Genomic DNA, 26,379 nt, shown 5'->3' on the forward strand with positions numbered 1-26,379 from the left:
CATGGTGAACCGGGCCACTAAAACACCATGAAACCCAATAGCCTAAACACTCATTCATCATTACAGTGCATACATGAGCCGCATCACCCAAAACAGTATTAACTGTCCCACTCAGTGACTTAATGCACACATTACAACTGCCAAGTATTACCAATGCAAAAAAAAGTCTAACCACTTAAGCCTCAACCACCATCTGTAATGTCCAGAAATAAAGCGATCATTGGTGAAAATGGTTTTTGCACGTCTGTTTTATTGAATCACTGATGACTTGAACCAAGAGCAAAAAAAAATAAAATCCTCTGCTCCTTGAGGGACAAGCAGAAAAAACAGGATGTTGTTGCTGGATGGGAATGCTGTGTAGGAACAGGAATAAAAATATTCTCGGTGGTGTCTTGCTAAAAGCCAGTCTCTTGACCTGCCCAGTTGGGTGTCTGGAGAGAAAAAAGGGAGGAGAAAAGGGGGGGGGGAGAGAGAGGTTAGACTACCAGTTGACAGACATACAGTATTTTGTTTCTGGGCTTTAATGAATTATATGATGAATTAGAAACAGAAATCCCCATGAGTGTATGTAGTCGAACACTTGAAGTTGACTTAAAATGTGAGCAAGTGTGTGTGTCCCCGCCCGTGTGTGTATGCATGCGTAACGGACCCCCAACAGCCCATCCAGATGACAGGTAGTAAATGTATTAGAAGTGATTTGTAGCCCTGAGAATGTAATGACACTTGTTTGCAGCCTCTTAACGAGGGTCTTTGCTTTGACTAAACAGAGATATAGCAGCTCTCTTCCTGCAGATATTCAAACAAGAGAGGTGGTAACTGAACACATCAAAAGATACTTACTCAGAACTGGACAGTTAAAAGGGGGACATTTAAAGCACACTTGGCCCCGTTGTGATTAGATATATATTTATAATAAACTAATCTGAGGGGGTCGAAGGGAGGCGGTGGACTGGCTCATTTAAAAGTTTAAGAATCCGTTTCATTTTGGTTTTACAGACATGTCCTTCTCTCCCTAACTTCAAGGAGCACTGCTGGCATGGGGAGAGGGTGGGGCTCAGGGATGTGTGTGATCATTGAGGATTACCTTCGTGGATTAGTCTTACATACCACTCACACGGTCAAGATCAAAACAGACCAAAATTTGGACCCCAAGGCAAACATTTGTGGGGACCTGTACTAAGTGCAGGGAACTCCGTAGTTTGAGTAATGTTCAGTGAGGCTAGTGTGCGAATCGACCTTATTTGCGCAGCGGTAGCTGAGTCACAGGGCACAGGCCCTGTTTTATGGCGGCATTGACATCTACCTTGTCATTAGGCCTATGAAGATCAATGGGATGATGAAAGTGCCCGCTAGCTCCGTTAAAACCTGCTCTTACTGGCTGATTCCGTGTCAAGTGGAGCGTTTTGTTGAAGCTGGTTCGTCGACATTCTTCTAGCCCTGTTCTCTCTGAGCTGATCATTTCGAGAGGGCTTTGAACTGTGTCCACCCACGTAAGAGTCACAGTCAGTTGGAAAAGGGAATGGGTAGTCTAGTCTTTGACAAGGGATGGGAGGGTGGGTAGTGGTGACAAACTCGCTTACCTCGTTCCTGCTGGCGTGGGCCATCTTCTTCTCGATGTTCATGGCCAGCATCTGGCTCCTGAAGGACAGGCTCTTTGTCTTCTCAATCACCTGCTGGTACGGCGACACAGCGTTGTTCCCCATCACCACGTGACCCTGGATAAGAACAGGACAGGGCGAGGGGCACACAGTTAGGCCTAATCACACAGCGGGGAGAGCCAATCACATCTGGTCTCACAGACACGCCACCGTGTCGCCAACCGCCCGGGACACATTTATGTAAATTTCAGTGCACATCTAGGTAATTCTATGTCATTCCAGGAAGAGTGGCTAGGGTATGATTTGCTGATTACAGAGAACTCTGCGCAGTGATGGGTACGCCAAAACATGCAAGACCCAATGTGGAGCTGTAGAGGAGAACAAGGACTTAAAAAGGGTAAGGTATTGTGGTTGCCTACTTCGTACTGTGTTGTATACCCTCCTATTATGATAATGGCCCATCCCATGCCTTGTTATTCTCGTCTCAGTCATTCTACAGTTATGCACTTATATTGCATCTAGAGGTACACCGGAGAATAAGCTCCCCGATTACGAAGGAGTAAAAAAAGAAGAAAAAAACGGACTAATCAATTGCGTGGGAGCAGAGGTCATTGATTGTCGAGGCAGACAGACAGGGCGTCAGTCTCACCAGTTTGGAGTCTATCTTGGCATCCAGCCTGGCGTTGCGGATAAGGTTGACAATCCATCTCTCCGCCTCCTCGGGGGTCATGTTCAGCTTGTCTGCCAGCATGCTGAGGAGCAGAGGAGAAACAGGATTTTTAGAAGGCGAGTGGAACAATACACACGTGTTCTCCGATTAAATAAGCGGTACAGAAGTTGCTAATTGTTTAAAGAAAAATGTGGCCTTAGTGTTGTCTATATAGTTCATATACACACACCACATTAATCAACTGGGGCGTGGGAAGGTGTACCCCTCTGTCCAATGAGGTCATTTCTGGGCAATATTTGTCCCTTCATGGGACCCTTTTTGGGCCCATTTTATTCCTAGGGGCAAAAGTTGGGTATAGCCTCTAATGAACTGAAGCAAACAGCAGAAAAGACCACACATCAGAAAAGCCAAGATTACACAGTGTACATAACATGCTCTTTCATTGTCAGACTGACCAGGTGAAAGCTATGATCCTCTTATCGAAGTCACTTGTTAAATCCACTTGAACTCAGTGTAGATGGAGACGTGTTTTTTTTAAAATGGTAGCAGGTGCACCGGTTTGAGCACGTCAAGTACTGCAACGCTGCTGGGTTTCACGCTCAACAGTTTTCCAATGAGCATCAAGAAATGTCCACCATCCAAAGGACATCCAGCCAACTTGACAACTGTGGGAAGCATTGGAGTCAACATGGGCCAGTATCCCTGTGGAACACTTGACACCTAGTGGACTCCATACCCTGATGAATTGAGGCTGTTCTATGGGCAAAAGGCGGGGGTGCAACTGTATATTAGGAAGGTGTTCCTAATGTTTTGTACACTTGGTGTATATGACAAGCCTTTTCAGTGGAAGTCTGATGCCATACCTCCACATTTGCTACACTACTCAATATGACGAAAGGGCTGCATTAAGACTAACAAAGCTAACAGGACAATGCTAACACATTACCAAGTCATACACATTCTTAGGCTAAAAGGCCTATAAAGTAAAATACAATGACGTGTCAAAGAAACCGGATCAGGGGAACACACGCAAATGAACTTACATGAACTAGAACAGAAGATTTCATGACTCCCCAGGCTAACGCAATTAGAGAAGTCAGTGGGAATCCCAGTTTCTCTCCCTAGCCAGTCACTTTACTCTTTGATGTCCTCTCCTGGACACACACTTACGTTCACCCCACCTTGGCCCAGAGCCTGCCCGTGACAGAGCGGGACCTGCTACTGTCCCCAAATGAAAGCCAGGTTGCTGCCGTGGAGCTCTTTGATAGAGCGGTGGGACATGGATGTGTCACCGAGGGAGAGAGGGAGGTGGTGGGCGCCTGGCCCTCTTTGATCCAAAGCCTTTGCCAGTGCAGCTGGCCTCCCTTGCAGCTTTGAAAATTACTAAACCCCCTTGATACTACTACCACCACCACCACCATCTAGACCCACTCCTTCCCACCCGCCCCACATTTCCTGCTGGTCCCCCATTTCATATTAGGGGCCTATAAATATACCCATCTCTTCCACCACAAGTAGTATAGCTAGTTCCTTCGCATCCCACAGCCCACCCAACGCACACCTCTTGAACGAACCTCATTAATACACTCGTTCAACAACATAGATACTAGTGTGTGTGGACCGTGGGGTTATGAGGACTGTATGAAAAGTGCACCCCACTAATTATAATTTCCTGCTCCATTAATCAAGTTCCCTCCCCCACGGAGATGGAGAGACAGACCTGTGAGTATGCCAGACCCTCGCCACCCCAAACCACCTCTCGCTATTGGATCAGATCCAGTCCACAATAGTTGCCAATACCAGCAGGACCGTTTCAACGGTCACTTCCCAAATGCTGACTTCTTTAAGACTTTCTCCCTCGTAAATTCCCATTTGGAAATAACCTCATTTGGGATAATGTTTGCCTTACCTCAAGGCCCGACAGCAAAAACACATTCTCGCCGCTCTGACCCAGCTTGGCATCCTTTTTGAAAGTAGCAGCAAAACTACGTACGGAGGGGGTTGAAATTACATCAGTGTCTGGAAGGGGCTCAAAAAAAACAAAAACAAATAATAAACAGCATTACCTCAGCATAAAGAGGCACTGCCGCGGGGAAATCCAAGTAACAAGAGCGTGATGATCCATCACCACTTTCACCACAGCAGTGTTTGAGGTGGATACCAGAAGAGAAAAACACCAGTTAAGAATTGATTAACGTTGAATCCCCACGGGCTGGAGGAGTGGAAAGGGGTATGACCAACCTGTCACTCATACCCAAATGACTAAATTACGGCAAAATGCTGCGGAAAACAAAATTGCACTTACGGCTCATTATGAAGGACCTAACAAGCATGGGGAGAAACCCCCCCATGTCAGTTGTCCACTCACGTGAGATTAGGTCGTGATGGCTAACATGTGTCTGCTATCCAGGAGTGACACAATCAACACTAAAGGAGACACACAGGTCGCACCAGTTTGGGCAAAATTCCTGGTGTACGTCTATAAACACTGTTCAGTTTCAAAATGTAACCCAAGAGATGTGGGACTGCCGCAGAGGGGTACGCAGAGTGTGTTTGTTTGGTGATTCTGTCAAGGTGAGGGCACATGTCAGTCAAACCAGACTCAGATCCGAGATCAAAATAAACATGACCCAGTTTCCTCACGGCGAGTTCACCTCGGCCCTAACCCCCTGCAGAATGTGATCTCCCCAGCATACCACAGTAACGCGCATTGCCCCAAAAGGCCCAGGGCAGCCCCTGCATGCACCCAGGACAACTTCAGTGATAACAACCTACTCTGTAATTCATTACAGGAAATCTGGCAATGCTTTCCTGGGGAAGAGCATTCATGTATCATATTTTACAAAGGACTCTGCTTTATCTCCTTTATAGATAAGGTCTCAACTTTTATCTTAACCTGGAAATTCAGAAGATGGGGATATGTAAGGGGGGGGGCTAGACCTACAAAACTCAACTATTGACATATCCCTTGGCCTTTAAGCCAACTAGAACACCTTCACGTGTTTTGTTTTACACAGCCATAGCCCTGTTCCTTGAGAAGGGGGGGGGAGCTTTCATTTCAACCCCTTACTGGCTTCTCAGCACTCAATTTCAGGCTGGGGGGGGACGACGACGACGACTCCTGTGAGTCTCTCGGCCACCTTCACACTCAGGGAGAGAGGTCAGGATAACTGTTATAGAGGGAAAACTCCCATAAGAAGGGGGCACTTCTAAAGTGGCTGGGCTCAGACGAATGCATTGTTAAACACTACCATATGATAGCATTAAGAGATTCCAAGCCATTTGGAACGACACCCGTTTTCGGCTTCTTGTGATGGGAAAAGATGTCCACTACCATTCCATGTGCCACATTTCAGTGTCGGCTGACCGGCTCGGTCTTATGTACGTACTGACAAAGTCACTGGACAGTGTACCATCTGAGGTCAATGTTAGAAAAAAATGACTGGTTATTAACATTGAAAGAAAGTCAAATATGGTAATATTAAGTTTGTGAATCCAAAAAATGAAATCAAAATTGTAAAAACATACCCAAGTCTAGACAAAGGGATATGTGGATGCAATTACGGAGCATAAGCTCAAATCGTGGGGTCACATTTTCACAGCTTCCTTTTTTACATGAGCCTTTCTGCATAGAGTAACTCAACTACCCACACTTCTGGCCTACTTTCGTCCCATGCCATGGGCAAAAAAGCGAGCTAAATATCTGTGAAACCTTCATAGCCAACAGCTGTAAAAATGTCCTCATTAAAAACAGGGATCAGATTCATTTGAGTCCATGCTTGGATGCAGAGGGCTTCTGGGTAGCAGACTAATGACATGGAATTTGAGCGTTTGTCAAAAATAAACTGTGTGTTCTGTCCATCGTCATCGCAACGGCTTTAAATAAACACGGAAATCCCTGACACTGCCGAGCGCCGCTCTGTTTTACCTTTCCTTTACAATCTCAGCTAACAAAGACCTACAAACACAGGACAAAATTTTAGAAAACATCACAATTCAACTTCCTACTGTTACCACTAACCTTTGTGGTCTTTAACAAGTAAATGTATCCAATTGCAGCAAGTCTGCCAAAAAAAAGAGCCGGGACTCCTAATCAATTCCAGACAATCTGCAACTGGAGATTTCGACAGAGCCCTATCGTGTTCCATGGTTCAACCTTGACTACAGACCTCCACAGCTCTGTATAACAGGCAGTGCAATAATTTCTCTGTCAAAAGTTATAATTCATTCACCCTTTTCATTCAATGTCCATGACAGCATATTCCATTAGAAGTTGGAGTATAACCCTTTTTGCCTTAGTACAGTAACTATGTCTTTCCAAATTCATTTCCACAAGTACAAAATGTTCAGTGTACACTAAAAGCAGTGAGGTAAAAATAAAGTAGTATATCAGACTAGAGTGAAGAGAGAGCGAAGTCCACAGTAAGATGAGGGCTACTGGTAGACTGGGCCCTAGATGCGCCTAATCTGTATAGCTATACATTTGTTATTTTCTAGAAGAGATGCACAAGAGGCAGCCAAATCCTTAATTGTGGACCATTACCTCCCCCCCCCCCCCCCAATGCTCACCATAATTAGCTTTGACTGGTGACTATTGTTTTGGTGACTATCCAAGGTAAATTTATTGTAGTGGATGTAACAAGGCTTGGGAAAGAAAGAGAACTTCAGAACCCCCTGAACACTAGAAACCCTGACCCAGGACGACTCAGAAGTGGAGCTACGCTGTTCCTCTCTCCCCCGCATCAGCAGCTAGCAAAATCTAAAGCCGTCAAAGCCCATCTAAACCCTGACCTCTCCCTGAGAGAAACCTGTCCCTGGTTTGGTCTCTCACTGAGGTGGTCTTTAAAAGTTTAGTGAGCAGAACAACCAGGAAGCAGTTAAAGCTCCCATTGCCTAATCCCTAAAATGTGTATGTGGAGATGTGAGTGTATTTGACTGGGGAAAGGGGCAATAAACGCTTATCTGTGGGGGGCATTCCTGTAATCACTGCACATATCCACCCTCTTCCTGCAGCTGGTCTGCTTAGCAAGCTCACTGGCTGGTGACAGACTGTCATGACCTTCCTGTGCACTTTAGCTCGTCTGAGCTGGCCACTGTAGTGCATGGTGCACATCTTAGCATTTGGACAGTGATGGCGAACAACGGTCTAGCAAAGACTGATCTCTTGCAAAGTCCTTCCTGTCAGTTCCCCAACTGGTGCTTTAACATCACTCCCTGGTCTCACCTGATGCTGATGCACTGGTGGATCCTGCAGAAAGTCTCAAAGATGAACAGACGGGCATTCTCAATGAAGTCCTCCAGGCAAGCCACCAGGAAGAAGTCATTCACAAGCACCTGGAAGAGATGGAGGGAAATAAAAGTTAACAGTAATACAAATATTGTAGTGAGTATTTGCCTCAGTGCACGCATTTCTATAAAAGACCACTGCAGGGTTTAAGGAAAGTAAAACAGTTAAATGAATGTTAAGCTTTTTCGTAAACTCATTAGTGCAATCAAGATTGGATTCTGACTGAGTGGCCCTGGAGAGCCATAAAAGCACAGCAGTAACAGGTTTCCCCCTTGCAGTCCTTATTTGGGATCGAGGCACTGATTAAATTGTGGGAAAACCCAATTCACTGTCAAATTAAAAAAAGAGCAGAAAGGATTATTTATATTTTTCTTCATACATGCAGAGTAAAGGGGGGTGGGGGTCTTGCTCTAGCCACATTTAAGTTACCAAGCAATTTACTTTGGCAAAAGCCTCAAAAGGAGAAACCCCCATCTGCAAAAAAGTACTCCCAGGCCACTCGGGGTGCTCCAAAAATCGACCACAAATCTTTTAATTCAGCTGCCTCCACATGAAACGGGAGACAAGAATGGAGCCAGCCACTGACCACAGTGGCTGTGACTTATCACTGTTCATCTGTGCAGGGTCAATTGTGCAGTGTGGGAGAAACCAATTTACACGCCACCACACTAGGGGTTCTACAGCCACCATAGGGGCAAGAACACCCTCTGCCTGACATTAGAACATGGGCTAGCAACACTGACAGATGGGCTACAGGAAAACTGAAAAGTTTACACCGCCATAAAAGAGCAGTACGACAACTCTACTTTAAGTGTTCATGACCCCATTGTGCACTCAAAAGTTGTGTCAAAAGGCTTACATTCCTTTGTGGTTATTACTGCGTTCCTACTCTCGAGTACTAGGTTCACGTCACAGACCTCAGTTTTCAAAAGTTCTCCAAGAATTCACAAATCTTTGTATGCTTAAAGCTTAGAGAGCTGTTTTCACCCTCCATTTCTGCTTGAAGAAAACTTAATTACATGGCGCTATCAGGCAACACCACATTTCAGCTATGACAACGCTTATCTAGGCACGATAAACTCTGAACAGCTAAGTGTCCTAATCAGTGTCATCTGGGATTCAGCCCAAGATCCTCAAACAAGTTTTGAAAGGGCTAGAAGTGGCCTTTTATGCACAATCTGATGAGCTAAACTTGAGGTAGGCTTTTCCCCCCCGCTTTCAACATGCAAAAGTTGCCAACATCTGACAGCGATTCCAGCTGGGGGGGGGGGTTTGGTGCGTTCAAATAAGACTGGATTTCCCACTTCCTTTCAAATCAATTTCTACTCAATGTTGAAGGTTGCAGTGAAGACAGGGATGTTGGAAAACAACACCGATATCTGACCATTACAGCAATCAGTAAATAGTTGGGTATCACCCAGAGTAATGTAACCCTTTTGTTCTCTCCTCGATGACTCCAAACTGATGCATTACACATGCTCATCAAGACAAAAAGGCCCATCCCCAATGGAATATCTTTCTACCTCTCAACCATCACTCCACAAAATTGAATGAGGTTCTTTTGTGGCGTGTGTCTGTTTGCAAAATCCCCTTGTCTTTATTACTTTCAAATGAGCCCATTTTGTGAAAATGTTTGCAGACCCATCACACTTAAGGTGCAGCAGCTTAACTGTTGCACAACCTCCCACCTCGACAGACAGGCGGTCCTGTGTGTGAACGGAGCGCGCTCCGATTAACCCTTTGGCGTGTAAGATCACATATGTGATAATTGTTGAGTGGTCCTTGCAGCGAACCACAGCAAAAACGTGATAGGGACAGTAGCAACTGAACGTATGATGCAACAATCGCCTAAAGAGCATTGTCTGAAAAGCATCTAAACAATGTTTTCCACCGATGAGAAATAAAGGTCTTCAACCTTATTCCTCAATTTCACCTTTATTGAAAAATAGATTTTTTTTTATTTTACTAGGCAAGTCAGTTAAGAACAAATTCTTATTTACAATGACAGCGTCGGAACAGTGGGTTAACTGCCTTGTTCAGCGGCAGAACGACATTTTTACTTTGTCAGCTCAGGGATTCGATCCAGCAACCTTTTGATTACTGGCCCAACGCTCTAAACAAAGGCTCCCTGCCGCCCCATAAACCAGTCTAAATAACAGATTTCACTGACCAAAAAAACTAAAGTTAGCAACCTAACAGTTAGACTTCTTTAAAAATGTACCATATCATTGGTGAGCACAAGGGACAAATGTAATATGGTTTGGAAATGAGATGCGTGTCAGCTAGCTAACAGCAGCTAAATACTTTGATGGCAGCCATATTTGTTTATATTTTTGACAAGCGCAAACTCCCGAATCCCATTCACTATAACATGCAAGAAACGGAATGCATGATTTGTCACCAGTACTTGAAAATGTGAACAAAACAGGAAACGCAGGCGCCATACATGCAGTATGCTAGAAGAAACGACAACACGATATACAGAAAATAAGGCACTTTGATAGGAACGCACATATCCAAAGTTATTATTTGTAAAGAAAACAACGATGTACAAAATTACTTCCAATGTTGAACAAGCTGGGGGGGGGAAATTTAGGCCTGGTCTTTTTTACCCCTTTTTCTCTCCAATTGGTAGTTACAGTCTTGTCCCATCACTGCAACTCCCCTACAGACGAAAGTCGAGAGCCATGCGTCCTCCGAAACACGACCCTGCCAAGCCACACTGCTTCTTCACAAACTGCTCGCTTAACCCAGCCTTCACCAATGTGTAGGAGGAAACGCTGTCACGCTGGCGACCGTGTCATCTTGCAGGCGCCCTGCCCACCACAGGAGTAGCCAGAGCGCGACGGGACAAGGAAATTCTGGCCGTGCCAAACCCTAGCCTAACAACGCTGGGTCAATTGTGCACCACCTCATGGGTCTCCCAGTCACGGCTGGCTGAGACTGCCTGGAATTGAACCCGGGTCTGTAGTGATGCCTCAAGCACTGCGCTACTCGGGAGGCCGTGCAAGGCCTGTTCTAACTATAGATGTGCAATTTCTTCATACTTGATCTGGGGAAACAGGGGAAGTGCTTGGACTCTCGAAGAGAGAAGTTGTCTGGCTCAGTAAAGCCTCAAACAAATTGTCAGTAACAGTGAAATGGGCTACTTATGTGAATTCATTAACACACTTCAATTCAAACTGGTTAAAAAATAAGTTGAAACATAGCCTATAGATATTTAGCAGGCAGCGCAGGTTAACTGTCCTGTTGCATACATCATCACATTTTGGTACAGTGAGTGCATTGACATAATGCGCATAATTTTTTTTTTACAAAAATTTTTAAATTAAAATAAAACAAACCACAGGGTTTCTTCATTAGAGATATTTGGAACTCATGTGCGTAAAGGTTAAGGTATGTGTGTGCTGGGCATGCTCTGAGAAGACTGACAGGACACTACTCCCAAGGCAATGCTGCTAAAGCACCTTGAGGAGAACTGGTCTCCAACCTGAGTAGTAACACGGAGCAGCATCTGCTCCAACCACATGGAGTCTCTAAACAAGACCCCAAGCAGGGAAGTCGAGACCAGCCTACAGGGCTCTTCAAAAGTGCACAAGTGTTCAACAAGCTTGGTGATTTAGGGCACGTAAGGTATTTTCTGAAATGGGATACAGTTACAATATTGTTGGTAGTACGTCAGTTTGCGATTGCTGCTGCCCCCCCCGAGGCATTTGCACAGGAAAGATCTGTTTGAGGCAGTGCTTTGGATACTTTCTGTCTGAGCACTGATTTGTCGGGTAAAAACCAACAAATAAAAAAATGATTCTGTACAAATGAGTTTAGTTCTAGGTTCCTCATTGGTTAAGAAACAGACTGGGGGAGCTAGAGGCTCTTTATATTAGCTTAAAAATAGATTAGGATGAAATGGAACCTTCAGTAAACCGCTGACATGATTTACTTCTGTGAGAGCCATTTGATCAGGCCAGATGTTTTTCATTCAAAGCGTTTATCGTCAAGAAGCAAAGATAAAGGGGGCCAAATAGCCCAAAGTTCAGCCTTTTATTTCTCAGCAGGTCCAAATTATCAAATCATTTGGGAAATCTCAATTATACTCATGTATGCAAAGAATGAGGCTGGGAGTTTGGGTTTCAGAGAATATACCCAGGGCACTGCACCAATTAGCACACCTGGTTTGTCTCTAAACCTAATTCCTGTCCAGTGATTGGATCTCCAGAACATGTCCAGCCCCTCTTCAGTAAATGAGCCATCTCCTGGGCATATTAAATTAAGCCACATAACTTGTCCTAAATGACTGATGACAAATTTAGGCACAATTACGAACATCTGACCTATGTTAGAAGTAGATGAAACAAACCACAAGTTGTAAATATGTTCACAGGGACATTGTCAACACTCAAACCTAGGAAATCTTAATACCAACGTTGTATTACTAGTTCATACTAGTGTTATTTTACAGCATTTCAATCTGAGTGGATTAGTCTTCCACCTAAACTCTTGAGGATTCTGAACTGAGTGATACGTTTGACAGAACTACTCCCCGAAATTCCCTGAAAAGGCAGCTAGCTTCTGATTCAAGTAACCATTAATGCGTTTTCCTTATTTGGCCAGTTGTCCAACTCGGTATAATTGTTCTTAACATGAGACTATTTTAAGGATCAGTCCCTTTAAAAAAATGTTGCCTCAAATGTCATACCCAAATCTAAATGCCTGTAGCTCAGGCCCTGAAGCAAGGATATGCATTTTCTTGGTACCATTTTAAAGGAAACACTTGAGTTTGTGGAAATGTGAAAGGAATGTAGAAAAATAACACATTAGATCTGGTAAAAAAGAAATTTAAAATAATTGTACCATCATCTTTGAAATGAAGAGAAAGGCCATAATGTAGTATTTCAGCACAGGTACAATTTAGATATTGGCCACTAGATGGTAGCAGTGTATGTGCAAAGTGTCAGACTGATCCAATGAACTATTGTATTTGTTCAAAATGTATCAAGATTGCCCAAATGTGCCTAATTTGTTTATTAAATAACTGCGTTCAAAACTGTGCACCCTCTTCAAACAATTGCATGGTATTACTTCACTTTAATAGCTACTGTAAATTGGACAGTGCAGTTAGATTAACAAGAATTTAAGCTTTCTGCCAATATCAGATATGTCTACATCCTGGGAAATGCTCTTGTTACTAAGGCAAATGCGATTTAGCATGAGGTTGTATGTTAGCTCAACCATCCCACAGGGGACCCACCAATCCTGAAGATTTATAATCTGTTCCCACCATGGATGATTTTTAAGACCGTCGGCTCAAAATATTTCATTTTTATTTGATGTACGTTGTAGAACACCAACAGAAAGATGGATCCTTGGTGTCTACAGAAGGCTTCAGTTGTAGTGAAAGCAATTTTAGAAAGGGTGCAGTTTGTAGACAAAAAGCTGTCTGCAGTGGAGTCTCTCCTTTTGTAGCAAAACACTACTAATATAAGTGTCCATACTAACTAAATGTAATATCTTCAAGTGTTATGTAGAGTGTTTCAACCTTGCCATCCACATGTACTAGAGAAGTAATTCCTCTTGCCAAAGAGCCTTCCCTTGTACCTCACAGTATTTTGCAGAACTAATCTACTCTTAATGTGGGCTTCAATTCCATTCAAGTCTGTGACTAGTTAGCACATATTAAAACAGTCTTCCTGCAAATCCATTTATACTTAACAGAAATAAAACGCAATGTAAAATGTCCTGTTTCATAAGCTGAAAATATTCCAGAAATGCTCCACACACACACAAAAAGCTTCAAATTGTGTGCACAAATTTGTTTACATCCATGTTAGTGAACATTTCTCTTTTGCCAAGATAATCCATCCAACTGACAGGTGTGGCATTTCAAGAAGATGGTTAAACAGCATGATCATTAGACAGGTGCACTTTGTCCTGGGGACAATAAAAGGCCACCAAGATGTGCAGCTGTGTCACAACACCAGATGTCTCAAGTTGAGGAAGTGCGCACTTGCCATTCTGATTGCAGGAATGTCCACCAGAGCTGTTGCCAGAGAATGTAATGTTCATTTTTCTACCATAAGCCCCTCCAATCAGCCTCACAACCGCAGACCACATGTAACCACGCAAGCCCAGGACCTCCACCTCTGGTTTCTCCACCCAGACAGCTGATGAAACTGGAGTATTTCTGTCTGTAATAAAGCCCTTTTATGGGGAAAAACTCATTCTGATTGGCTGAGCCTACGCCTTCCCAGGCCCCCCCCCATGGATGCGCCCCTTCCCAGTCATGTGAAAGGCATAGATAAGGGCCTAATGAATGCATTTCAATTTCCTTATATGGAATGTAACTTGCTTTTATATTTTTTTCAAGTATATGCACGCACATACACACAGAGCTTCCAAGTTGAGCTTGTGTCTGGGACACTCCAATATAGTAGATGGTGTTGTGAACAATTGGTGTTATGCATTAGTTTCTGTTGGTGAGAGTTGACAGCACTACCAGCTAGCTATCCAGCCAACCTTTCACCTACATGGTTTTTAATAATTTCTTGAAATAAACAAATCAACTTAAGCGACCAGACTTGTTGGGTTTTGTTAAGCTAACATGCTGACTACACCGCTCAAATCGCGTGCGCTGCAAAATAAAATGTACACATACATGTTATTCAAAGTCAGTTGCCAACCACCATATAAAGTCCAAAGAAGAAGCCTGAAGGAGAGATGACTAGAAACAAACTCCGTTTACCCTATTCTCAACATGCGCGTGATAGCGCATTCACACGCGGGCGGTCTGGTCAGCAGCTAACTTAACAAATCCAGTTTGTTTCTAGCTAGCTATACCTAGTGGCAAATAACAAGCTACAGTAACAAAGAAAAACGCTATTAATCCTTACGGAAACTGTGTGTGTGATCATAAACCAGAGATTGGTATGCAGAGATGAAATAAGTCCCCCACCTACTACAGTCTGCACTAGCGAAGAGTTCCGCTAAAAGCAGCAACCACCAGTAACCCTCCCACCATTTAATTTGACCTATCACAAAGTGGTGGGTTGGAGTTGACCAGACAGTCATTTTTGGACGTTTTGAAAGTGTCATCTTCGCAGTCCACCACAAGCCACTAACAGCTGGCTTCAAATACAATTTTGTTACACGCGCCGAACAGGTGTAGACCTTACAGTGAAATGCATACTTACAAGCCCTTAACCAACAATGCAGTTAAGAAAATATCAACAAACAAAGTATGAAGAACTACTAATTAAAGATCAGCAGTAAATAATAGTGGGGCTATATACCAGGGGGTACAGGTACAGAGTCAATGTCAATGTGCGGGGGCAACGGTGGGGAGGTAAATATGTACATGTAGGTAGAGTTATTTCAGTGACAATGCATAGATAAGGGGGGGCAATGAAAATAGTCTGGGTAGCCATTTGATTAGCTGCTCGGGAGTCTCATGGCTTGGGGGTAGAAGCTATCTTAGGAGCCTCTTGGACCTAGACTTGGCGCTCCGGTACCGCTTTCCGTGCGGTAGCTGAGAGAACAGTATGACGAGGGTGGCTGGAGTGACAATTTTTATGGCCTTCCTCTGACACCGCCTGGTATATACAGTTGAAGTCGGAAGTTTACATAGACCTTAGCCAAATAACTGAGTTTAAATGTTTCACAATTCCTGACATTTAATCATAGTAAAGAATTCCTTGTCTTAGGTCAGTTAGGATCAACACTATTTTAAGAATGTGAAATGTCAGAATAATAGTAGAGAGAATGATTTATTTCAGCTTTTATTTATTTCATCACATTCCCAGTAGGTCAAAGGTTTACATACTCAATTAGTATTTGGTAGCAGGTAGCCTTCCACCAGCTTCCCACAATAAGTTGAGTGAATTTTGGCCCATACCTCCTGACAGAGCTGGTGTAACCGAGTCAGGTTTGTAGGCCTCCTTGCTCGCACACGCCTTTTCAGTTCTGCCCACAAATTTTCTATGGAATTGATGTCAGAGCTTTGTGATGGCCACTCCAATACCTTGACTTTGTTGTCCTTAAGCCATTTTGCCACAACTTTGGAAGTATGCTTGGGGTCATTGTCCATTTGGAAGACCCATTTGCAACCTAGCTTTAACTTCCTGACTGATGTCTTGCGATGTTGATTCAATATATCCACATCATTTCCCCTCATGATGCCATGCATTTTGTGAAGTGCACCAGTCCCTCCTGCAGCAAAGCACCCCCGTGCTTCACGGTTGGGATGGTGTTCTTCGGCTTGCAAGCCTCCCCCCTTTCATCCAAACATAACAATGGTCATTATGGCCAAACAGTTCTATTTTTGATTCATCAGACCAGAGGACATTTCTCCAAAAAGTACGACCTTTGTCCCCATGTGCAGTTGCAAACCGTAGCCTGGCTTTTTTATACCGGTTTTGGAGCAGTGGCTTCTTCCTTGCTGAGCGGCCTTTCAGGTTATGTCGATATAAAACTGGATATAGATACTTGTGTACCTGTTTCCTCCAGCATCATCACAAGGTCCTTTGCTGTTGTTCTGGGATTGATTTGCACTTTTCGCACCAAAATACATTAATCTCTAGGAGACAGAACGCGTCTCCTTCCTGAGCGGTATGATGGCTGCGTGGTCCCATGGTGTTTATACCTGCGTACTATTGTTTGTACAGATGAACGTGGTACCTTCAGGCGTTTGGAAATTGCTCCCAAGGAGGAACCAGACTTGGAGGTATACCATTTTTTTTCTGAGGTCTTGGCTGATTTCTTTTGATTTTCCCATGTCAAGCAAAGAGGCACTGAGTTTGAAGGTAGGCCTTGAAATACATCCACAGGTACACATCCAATTGACTCAAATTATGTCAATTAGCCTGTCGGAAGCATCTAAAGCCATGACACCATTTTCGGAAATTTTCCAAGCTGTTTAAAGGCACAGTCAACTTAGTGTATGTAAACTTCTGACCCACTGGAATTGTGATAGGGAATTATAAGTGAAATAATCTGTCTAAACAATTGTTTGAAAAATTACTTGTGTCATGCACAAAGTAGATGTCCTACCCGACTTGCCAAAACTATAGTTTGTTAACAAGAAATGTGTGGAGTGGTTGAAAAACAAGTTAATGACTCCAACCTAAGTGTATGTAAACTTCCGACTTCAACTGCAGGTCCTGGAGGGCAGGAAGCCTGGCCCCGGTGATGTACTGGGCCGTACACACTACCCCCTGTAGTGCCTTGCTGTTGGAGGCCGAGCAGTTGCCATACCAGGCAGTGATGCAACCTGTCAGGATGCTCTCAATGGTGCAGCTGTAGAACCATTTGAGGATCTGAGGACCCATGCCAAATCAGTCACCTGAGGGGGAATAGGTTTTGTCATGCCCTCTTCACAACTCTTGGTGTGCTTGAACCATGTTAGTTTGTTGGTGATGTGGACGCCAAGGAAATTGAAGCCCTCAACCTTCTCCACTACAGCCCCGTCGATGAGAATGGGGGAGTGCTCGCTCCTCTTTCCCTGTAGTCTCATTTGTCTTGGTCACGTTGAGGGAGAGGTTGATGTTCTTGCACCACAGGATCAGGGCTCTGACCTCCCTATAGGCTGTCTCATCATTGGTCGGTGATCAGGCCTACCACTGTTCTGTCATCAGCAAACTTAATGATGGTGTTGGAGTCACGCAGTCACGAGTGAACAGGGAGTACAGGAGGGGACTGAGCACACACCCGAGGGGCCCCTGTGTTGAGGATCAGCTTGACCGATGTGTTTTTTACTACCCTTACTACCTGGGGGTGGCACATCAGGAAGTCCAGGATCCATTTCCATAGGGAGGGGTTTAGTCCCAGGGTCCTTAGCTTAGTGATGAGCTTTCAGGGCACTATGGTGTTGAATGCTGAGCTGTAGTCGATGAAAAGCATTCTGACATAGGTGTTCCTTTTGTGCAGGTGTGAAAGGGCAGTGTGGAGTGCAATAGAGATTGAGTCATCTGTGGATCTGTTGGGGCGGTATGCAAATTGGAGTGGGTCTAGGGTTTCTGGGACAATGGTGTTGATTTGATCCATGACCAGCCTTTCAAAGCACTTCAAGGCTAGAGATGGTCTGCTTGAAACATGTTGGTATTACAGACTGACAGGGAGAGGTTGAAAATGTCAGTGAAGACACTTGCCAATTGGTCAGCGTATGCTCGGAGTACACATCCTGATAATCCGTCTAGCCCTGCGACCTTGTGAATGTTGACCTGTAAAAAGCGCTTACATCGGCTGCGGAGAGCATGATCACACAGTTGTCCGGAACAGCTGATGCTCTCATGCATGCTTCAGTGTTACTTGCCTCGAAATGAGCATTTAAGTTATTTAGCTCATCTGGTAGGCTTGTGTCACTGGGCAGCTCTCGGCTGTGCTTCCCTTTGTAGTCCGTAATAGTTTTCAAGCCCTGCCACATTCGACAAGCGTCGGAGCCGGTGTAGTACAATTCGATCTTTGTCCTGTATTGATGCTTTGTCTGTTTGATGGTTTGACAGAGGGCATAGCAGGATTTCTTATAAGCTTCTGGGATAGAGTCGCGGCAGCTCTACCCCTCAGAGCGGCAGCTCTAACCCTCAGAGCGGCAGCTCTAACCCTCAGAGCGGCAGCTCTAACCCTCGTTGAGCCCAGTTTTAGTGCCAGCATCGGTCTGTGGTGGTATGTAGACAGCTACGAAAAATACAGATGAACTCTAGGTAGATAGAGAATCTCATGATAAGCTGTAGACCACACTACCTCAGGCGAGCAAAACCTCGAGACTTCCTTAGATATCGTGCACCAGCTGTTCCCATATATGCATCGGCCTCTGCACCGTGTCTTACCAGAGGCTGCTGTTCTGTCCTGCCGATGGAGTGTATAACCCGCCAGTATGTTCTTAATGTCGTCGTTCGGCCACGACTCGGTGAAAACGTAAGATATTACAGTTTTCAATGTCCTGTCGGTAGGACATATGTGCTTTCAGCGCTTCCCATTTATTTTCCAGCGATTGAACATTAGTTAGCAGGACGGAAGGGCAGATAAGCCACTCGTCGCCTGATCCTCACAACGCACCCAGATCTTTTCCCACGGCTTGTTATCAACTCGTTCTGTCACTGAGAACTTGGCCTAGATGGACGAAGGCATTGCTGGAAGTGCAGCCTTTATCTTTAGCTGATGCACAACAGTTGCTTCAATGGCAGTACACATCAAGCCATTACAAACCAAAATGGAAATAAATTATCCAACGGCTGTCTATGACACACATCTCTTTAATGAGTGTCTGAACGCCCCTGCATAGACCTTTGCTTATAAAAGCTTTTACTGTTAACTACCAGGCTGATGGACAATTACAGGCCATCATAAAAATCTGGCCAGACCAATGAGTCATAGGGTTTCCCAGAGGACTTCTGTATCACCCAAGTGACCTAATGCAATTCTACCATCAGCCATTATGTATGGACCCATGTCTTTTATTTAATTTTTTTAATACAAGTCCAATGCTGTGAGAATGGTCGGCCATATTGCATGAGCCCTAATGGTGTTTACTTCTGTGCTAGCTACAAGGGAACGTTGGGAGGTCTGGTTGGCTAATCCAAATCCCTCTGTAAACCAAGAAATATATAGAGTTATGTTCAACTTTTAAAACTGAGGTCTGAAAAGGAGAAATTATTCAAAATCTATTGCACATTGATGGGTGGGTGCGTGTGGGGCGGAGAGAGTCTGCTGGGACTTACCGACTCACACTCCCTCAGTTTCTTCTGAGCGCTGTCAAAGTCAAAGTTCACATACAGGCACTCCACAAACTCTGTGATGGGATCTTTGTAGGTGTAGGACTCCTGGAAATGGAAAGAAAACATTTCTAACAATTTGCACATGCCGGTGTGTACTAGCTCTATTTTTCAGCAGTGGAAATAGCACAGGTTATCTCGATAGGCAAGGCGGCATGCCTCCAACCCATTACTAAAAATAAAAAAGTCTAATGTGGAGTAACATGGCTAAGCAAATACTAGAATGTACAAGGCAGTGAATAAAAGCAGATTCAAAAAGTCCCCTAAACAGTTCCAAACCATGGTAGCTGGGAGAGACCCAAGAAGACCCAAAAGACAGAACAAGCATCGAGCACATGTTTTAGTGATCACACAGAGCCCACCGAGACAGCGCTTATTTAGCTTTCAGAGCCATTGATCTCTGAAGAAGCTACCGATGTTGGGTCGGGGAAGAAAATCGGTACTTTACAATCAGACCGTCTGCTGCCATTTATCAAATGTAATGGGTTCAAGACCTCTCTAGCCAGGACCAGATCTCTGACAGAGTATACTCTATCAGCCAAGGCTTGCATTGCGCATAGATGTGTGGTTTCTATGGACTTTAATGGGGTTGGGTTAAATGCAGAAGACATTTCAGTTGTACACCTGACAAGGTATCCCCCTTTCCCTAATAGTTGTTGACATCCTGTGTCAAAATGCCAAACCTACACTGACAACTAAGGTTGGCTAACACGTTACTGTCCAGAACGTGAGAGAAACTTAGTAGGAAATGTGTTCGGAGAAATTGGGGTAAGGAATGTGTTCAGATTTTTTTTACCTGCTGTATGACCTTGACCAGATCTTTCAGGACCTGCCGCCGCTTACGAACGTCTTTGTTTGTGATGACAGCTGTGGTCAGGTAACGCAGAATGTGTGGGCACATGGTCTGAATGGCGTTGAGGTACCTGAAATGACAAAACAAAAGTCACGACAAGAACAAATAATCAGGGGTCTTAAAAGGACTGGAGGAACTACATGGCAAAAAAGCAATGGCCCATGATGCGAGTTGATATTTATGGAGGTGAAGGCAATACAAAGTTGATAAACCTATGCATACACCAACACACAGTTGAAGGGCATAAATGTCTATTTTTGTACGCAAGTAACTTAGCAATTAGGCTCATGGCATTTAGGACGTCTGACCTTAGACCAAACAGATATGTCCGTAATAGTGCATTCTCCACATGACATAGGTTTAAGCACTCCCTTTCATTACCCCTGTATAAGCGGAGTGAAGGAAAGGAAACCCTGGCCTCCGCAGTAGACACAGATCACTGAGCAGGGGATCTGCCCAGTAGCTGAAACCCTATCCTTCAGGGCCTTGTTTTTCAGCCACAGGTCAACTTGCTAAGGGCTGAGCACGAGAGAGGGCCTTGTTAGAAGCAGATTAGAACCCTAGACAACATTCTTACTCTGCAGACAGTGTTTCAAGTCCTTTCCCAACAAGCTTCCGTGAAAAAAAAACTTGCGCGCACACACACACACACCCCATTCCTTGTCAAAAGGAGTGATCGACTTGAGTTAACTGTATAACTTCTCTTCATCCTTATCTGATCAGCTATCACTGACCACCCCACCCCCACAATCGTCCTCCGTGGGGTTTCCCTGCCACTTCCAACCCCTTCAGCTCAGATTAGGACGGAGGAATACATGTTGTTCAGAGCGAGGAGGGAGCGTCGCAGACAACGGTTTAATTAGTTGGAACAATTAAAGGGACAAGGGGGCCTGTGGCACTTGTGATGTTGCTGTCTAAAATCAGCAGCGAGCAGGCGGGCTAGTCAGTGAGCGATCATGAACCTGGTTAGAGAAGCCCCCTTTCCTCTCCCTTTGCAGTTGTCGGACTCAGTGGCAGACCACAACAAGCCGTGCTCTGTTCCTGATTAACTTACACCTACTCTCTCTCCAGGGGGTCTCCAATAGCAAGCAACCCTGCATGAGAGTCACGCAGTCATATCTGCGAATAGCTGTGAGGAAAAAAGAAAATGTAACATTCACCCTACCCCACTTAAGGGACCTAATCATTTTGGCATTTGAGGGAACAACGTCGCTATACTGGTTGCAGAGGACGCTTCACAAGAATTGAACCAAGAATGAGTTTCAAAATCAAAACGATTTAGACCCAGTGTGTGCGCGCGCACGTGCAAGTGTGAGTAAAGAGAGGATGGAGATGAGATGTAGAGAAGTTACAATTTCATTGCCCATCTGAGAATGATTGAATAATGTAAAGCAAGTGAAACTCTGAACCAACTGCGAGGGCTTGGATAGCATTACTAAATTATTAATTTTCTCCCTTTGCACCTACATCATAGATCATTGCATGACAATATTCTCACCACGAGTGCCCTTGAACTCTGTAGATGTTTTCAATAACACTAAATAGGAAGGCCTGATGCAACTTTTGCTGGCTGCGGGGTTAACAGAGGTCAAACATTAAACTAAGGCCTAGCCACTGGTCACCAACTTTGGCCAAAGGAAGTAATGGTCAAGGGGTGAGGGAATGAGGCCAAGCCTCACTGTGGAATAAGTGGTTTCTTGACTAATTGCAACGCACATAAAACTCCCTCAAGTTTGTCCAAAACAGATGCTTGTATGAGCTTTTCATGACTAATTATTGGGCAGCCTTTCCTTCATTATCTGAATTAGTTTTTAATTTAAGTAAAACTCAGAAAACCAGACATCCCTATCTGCTATGGTGGCATGTCATACTTTCAGATGACTACAAAAAGCGGTTAAATTACACAAACCGGCAATCAGAATGGGGGGTGCATTATGTGTAAATGTTATGCAGTGCATAGTTTGCGATCTGCAATACACATGAATTAACTTGCAGCTTCGAGAGTATAATAGACCACACAAAAACAAAACGGACTGAAACCACTTTAAAAAAATACCCAGAGTTGGTTTTTGAAGCTGCCCCCTTCCCAAAGTTATTAAGAGTAAATGGCTTCTTTTTCAAAATCAAGTTAGTCGAATAAAAACGAGTCTACTTTCTCCACATCAAGCAGGACCTGACCCAGGAGGCTGCCAGCTGAACCACTTTTGGTCTCTCCTGGGCCAGCAGCAAACCCTGGGGCCCAAGGTTCAGCCCTCTACTGTGCCTCTTCTTCAGGGATAATTTCCTTCCACCCCCCCCCAAGGATGCCAGCAGACCAGATTTTAACAATCACCTCTTGGGTCACTCAAGGGTTTAGTGTGGATCAGTGTAGACACTGTACCTTGGAGTGAAGAGATGGCAGCTTCTACAGGCCAATATGTTAAGGAGGGTTAGTCATCAGGTCTAAATTAGCCAACAGTGTTTTAATGAACTCCAGTGTGTCAGAAGAAAATACTTACTGGGGTTGATACAGGAAGAGCTCAATGATGTTGTCTCTGCCTTTGGGGTGGTTAAAGAAGACGAATAGGGACCAGTGAATCAGCCAGGTCCTCTGCTGAAGAGACTGGAGGGGGGAGCTCACCGACTGGACAGGAGAGAGATGTCATCATTTACTAGTTCTGATTGAGGTGACAACACAGTCTACTGTACAACCATTAACAAATTCAGAGTACTTTAAGGGGACGCAGGTAGCCTAGTGGTTAGAGCGTTGGGCCAGTAACCGAAAGGTTGCTAGATCGAATCCCCGAGTTGACAAGGTAAAAATCTGTCGTTCTGCCCCTGAACAAGGCAGTCAGTTAATAACAAATTCTTATTTACAATGACGGCCTAGGAACAGTGTAAGAATTTGTTATTAACCGACTTGCCTAGTTAAATAAAAGGTCAAGTAAAAAAATTTAAACTTAAGGTCTGTTCCCTTCCAAACGTTTTCCTTCCAAGCCAGAGCCCGCACCCCTGCGCCCTTCCCAGCTATCCATCCAATAAATAAAAAAAAAATCTAACTAGATCCACATAACTGCTCCATTTGCAGTTCCTCTGGAGTCAAGACTGAGGGGGGGGGCATCAAGCCGCAACAGCGCTTTGCTGAAACCCAAAGCGGTCAATAAGGGAGTCGAATCTATGTAAGGGAATCCAAGTGCAGTGTCAAATTCTGAGAAGTGGGGCATTTACGTTGTTATCGATAGTCTCCCTCAGGCGGGTGAGGTCTTCCATCGCAGCCTCCCAGTTCTGCATCAGGATCTCAGAGGCCAGCTTCCCCCACAGGGAGTTCAGGGCGTTCCTGTCTGTGGCCGGGACCTGGGAAAAGACATGTCATACTTGTTAGAACCTGAAACACAGCATCACCTCACACTGCAGCATAACTCAACCCACCTGCAAAATGACCAGGCACTGGCAGATCTAATCCTGATAAATGCCTCCGCCTACAAACAGTGTGCTCGCACACAGGCAGTGAAGGAGTGGCTGTTGCCACCGCCGCTTGGCTTTGGCAGGCAAAACTGTTCGGTGGAGTTACTTTTATTTATACTGGATAAACTGATTAAATTATGTCATCTTGAGGGAATGGGGCTTGACAGAAAGAGAAATGGATCATGAAAGAATGTTTAGCTTTTTATAAAAACCTAATTTGCTGCACTTCGTGATACGGCAACCGCTCCATTGCAGATGTTCTGCGATCTTTCAGACAACCACTGTAACTAGGAGCACATTTGAAGCACATGTGAGCTTCTCTGTACAATGTGCTAGAGCTAAAACGTTTGGTTACTGTTATTTACTTAATGCTGCAACTCTTTAAAAAAAAATTAAAAAAAATAAATGCAGGGTGGCACACGGCCTTGGGAAGACAAAACACACTAGGGATGCATTTCAGCTTTGGTCCTCCTCTCTAGAGTTAAGAATGGAATGTGTCACTTAATTTAGCTCTTCCTAGTTCAAGCTACCACCGTGATGTTTCTGGGGCAGGGTCAGCAGGTCAAAGGTCAACTTGTCTGTGACATCACCATACCACAATTCTATCTGAAAGGAAATGGTTGAAGGTACCTTGAGTTCACAACTCCGGGTCCAGATATCACTCCTTTGAAATAACATTTAGTCCTCATTTGGATAATTAACTTAGCAGTAAAATAGTTGCAATTGGAAAGAACACTGAAGATATAGCCGCATATGAGAGTAGATGGAGGGAAGGAGGGCAGGGCACATGTAGCATCGTTGAGGGAAAACCCCATCGCTGTTCCTCGGACTCTGCATTGACCTCCGGTCAATCCCCTGAAAACTGTCTGGTCGTCTGCCCTTCTGAAGGGACTTTAATGAAGTGCGCATGCAGCTACTACTTCTGGTGGTGGTTTTGCACAACGTCAGAGCATTGATCAACAAGGCTACAAGGAGAAGCATGCAGTAGAGGCAGAGTTCTCAAAATGTCTGTTACTTAGAGTTCCCCAACAACGGATGTCCTGCTCCAGCCACAGAAACCTAGATGCACTGTGACCAGCAACAGCCTGGGTTTCTCAACACCATCTGGGAGGTGTTCATAATTTACTCCGAGCCAGGGTAATCCGTCTAGTCTAGATTAATGACTGTTTGGATGCTTGATTTTATTGAAAAAGGGGCATCAAAGACAAATCTGTTAAGGTCCTTAGGAAATGTCCCTGATTGGCTATCAAGCTTTTCAAAACCAGGTAAAATGTTTTTCCCGAAGTCTATGCCTGGTACATTGCCAGTAGGACACTTCATTTCAGGTTTGCTGTACAAACTGCATGTCTTAGAGCTTTTCAAGCATGTTAAAATATAATTGTGATAATCTACCATTAACACGGAAGGAAAACATCCTGTTGAATCATGCTAGCTATAAAGTCTTAGTACAACTCTTCCATTATCACAAGCTAAATGCATTGATATGAAATGATGCTAACAAGAAACAGTTGATGGGACACATCAAAAGGTCAGGAGATACCATTTTTTTAACGTAACTAGGCAAGCCAGTTAAGATCAATGACGGACTACACCGGCCAAACCTGGACCAATTGCGTGCCACCCTATGGCTGCTTAAATCAAAGCTTGGCCTCCACCCTATGGCTCATGGGAACCTCTGGCCCACAGTAGCTTATGATAACAACAAATGCAGTCAGTGACAAGAGTCAACCTGGAAGTGAGGGCAGGTGTCTGCTGTAAGGCCAAGGAAACCTACACGCAATCCACCACACCCCTTCTTTCAGACAGCCAGAGTTGTGGACTGAGACACGAATGATCCATGGGTGGAGAAGGAAACCACAGAAATAAAAATATCAAATTTCAGCTGGGATCTCTTAGTGATTGAGAAAAGCAGATTCTACCTATAGATCTCTCTCATATACAACAGATGGGTGCAGCGAGTGTTGTTTTACAGGGTCAGCCATAGCAGTACGGCACCCCTGGAGCAAATGGTGCCTTGCTCAAGGGCACAGATTTTCACCTTGTCAGCTCGCGTATTCGAATGAGCGACTTTCCGGGTACCGGCCCATCGCTCTAAGCGCTAGGTTACCCGAATGGCTACATGAAGACTTTAATTAGGCTACACATGAACTTTTACATGAACTGCTACATAAAGATGACTGGTGGAAAATAATTCTGGTAGGAAAAAAATAAGTGGGGAATGTCAGCGGCAAGATAGTCTTCTAAAGTAAAACACATGAAGAGGAGCAGAAGGCCATCCATTCATTCACAAGAGTGGAGTCCTTTAATCATAAAACAACTTGGGATTGTTTTAAAATTACTTTTTTAATTTTTTTATTAGACATAAGATTAGCATTACAACTTAGAAAAGTCAGCCACACTGACCATTTAAAGGTTGTAGTTTCATATCTAAAGAGGTTTGTTTGTTGTTTTTTTCTGCCTTGGAAGTCCCTGTCTGCTAGGTTTAACAGACCTCCATGTCATTATGGCAGCTTTCTACACACTGCCTGGCATTCACTAGTAGCCACGCAACAATAGTTTCACTACATGGGGTTTTTCCAGCAGTTACCTAGTTTCCATTGGTTGGCGAAACGGGGCACATTCACTGACTGACCAGCAACAATAAATTTACTGTGCTGGAGAGCCGTCGGGACACTCAATCTTTATTCGCAACATCCAATACCTGCATTAACTGATGATATGAATAAGTTGCTCTTTTCGCGCTACGCCACACTGTAACAGAACCC

The 26,379-nt window shown here is 44.3% G+C and overlaps 1 protein-coding gene across 1 annotated transcript in view; it reads right to left on the bottom strand.

Annotated features, from left to right (window-relative positions):
• Positions 1-230: 230 nt before the first annotated feature.
• eif3ea (eukaryotic translation initiation factor 3, subunit E, a) overlaps positions 231-26,379 on the bottom strand; it is a 57,818-nt gene continuing 31,669 nt past the window's right edge. The window contains exons 6-13 of the mRNA NM_001141695.1: positions 23,378-23,503; positions 22,669-22,793; positions 20,114-20,240; positions 19,264-19,365; positions 7,493-7,602; positions 2,248-2,350; positions 1,581-1,715; positions 231-431 (exon numbers count right to left, since the gene is read on the bottom strand). Of these exons, the coding sequence (NP_001135167.1) occupies positions 396-431; positions 1,581-1,715; positions 2,248-2,350; positions 7,493-7,602; positions 19,264-19,365; positions 20,114-20,240; positions 22,669-22,793; positions 23,378-23,503 (864 nt within the window). The 3' untranslated portion in view covers positions 231-395. The remainder of the gene's footprint in view (positions 432-1,580; positions 1,716-2,247; positions 2,351-7,492; positions 7,603-19,263; positions 19,366-20,113; positions 20,241-22,668; positions 22,794-23,377; positions 23,504-26,379) is intronic.

The sequence above is a fragment of the Salmo salar genome, chromosome ssa02 (genome assembly GCF_905237065.1).
Source record: "Salmo salar chromosome ssa02, Ssal_v3.1, whole genome shotgun sequence".
In the NCBI taxonomy this organism is placed as follows: domain Eukaryota; kingdom Metazoa; phylum Chordata; class Actinopteri; order Salmoniformes; family Salmonidae; genus Salmo; species Salmo salar.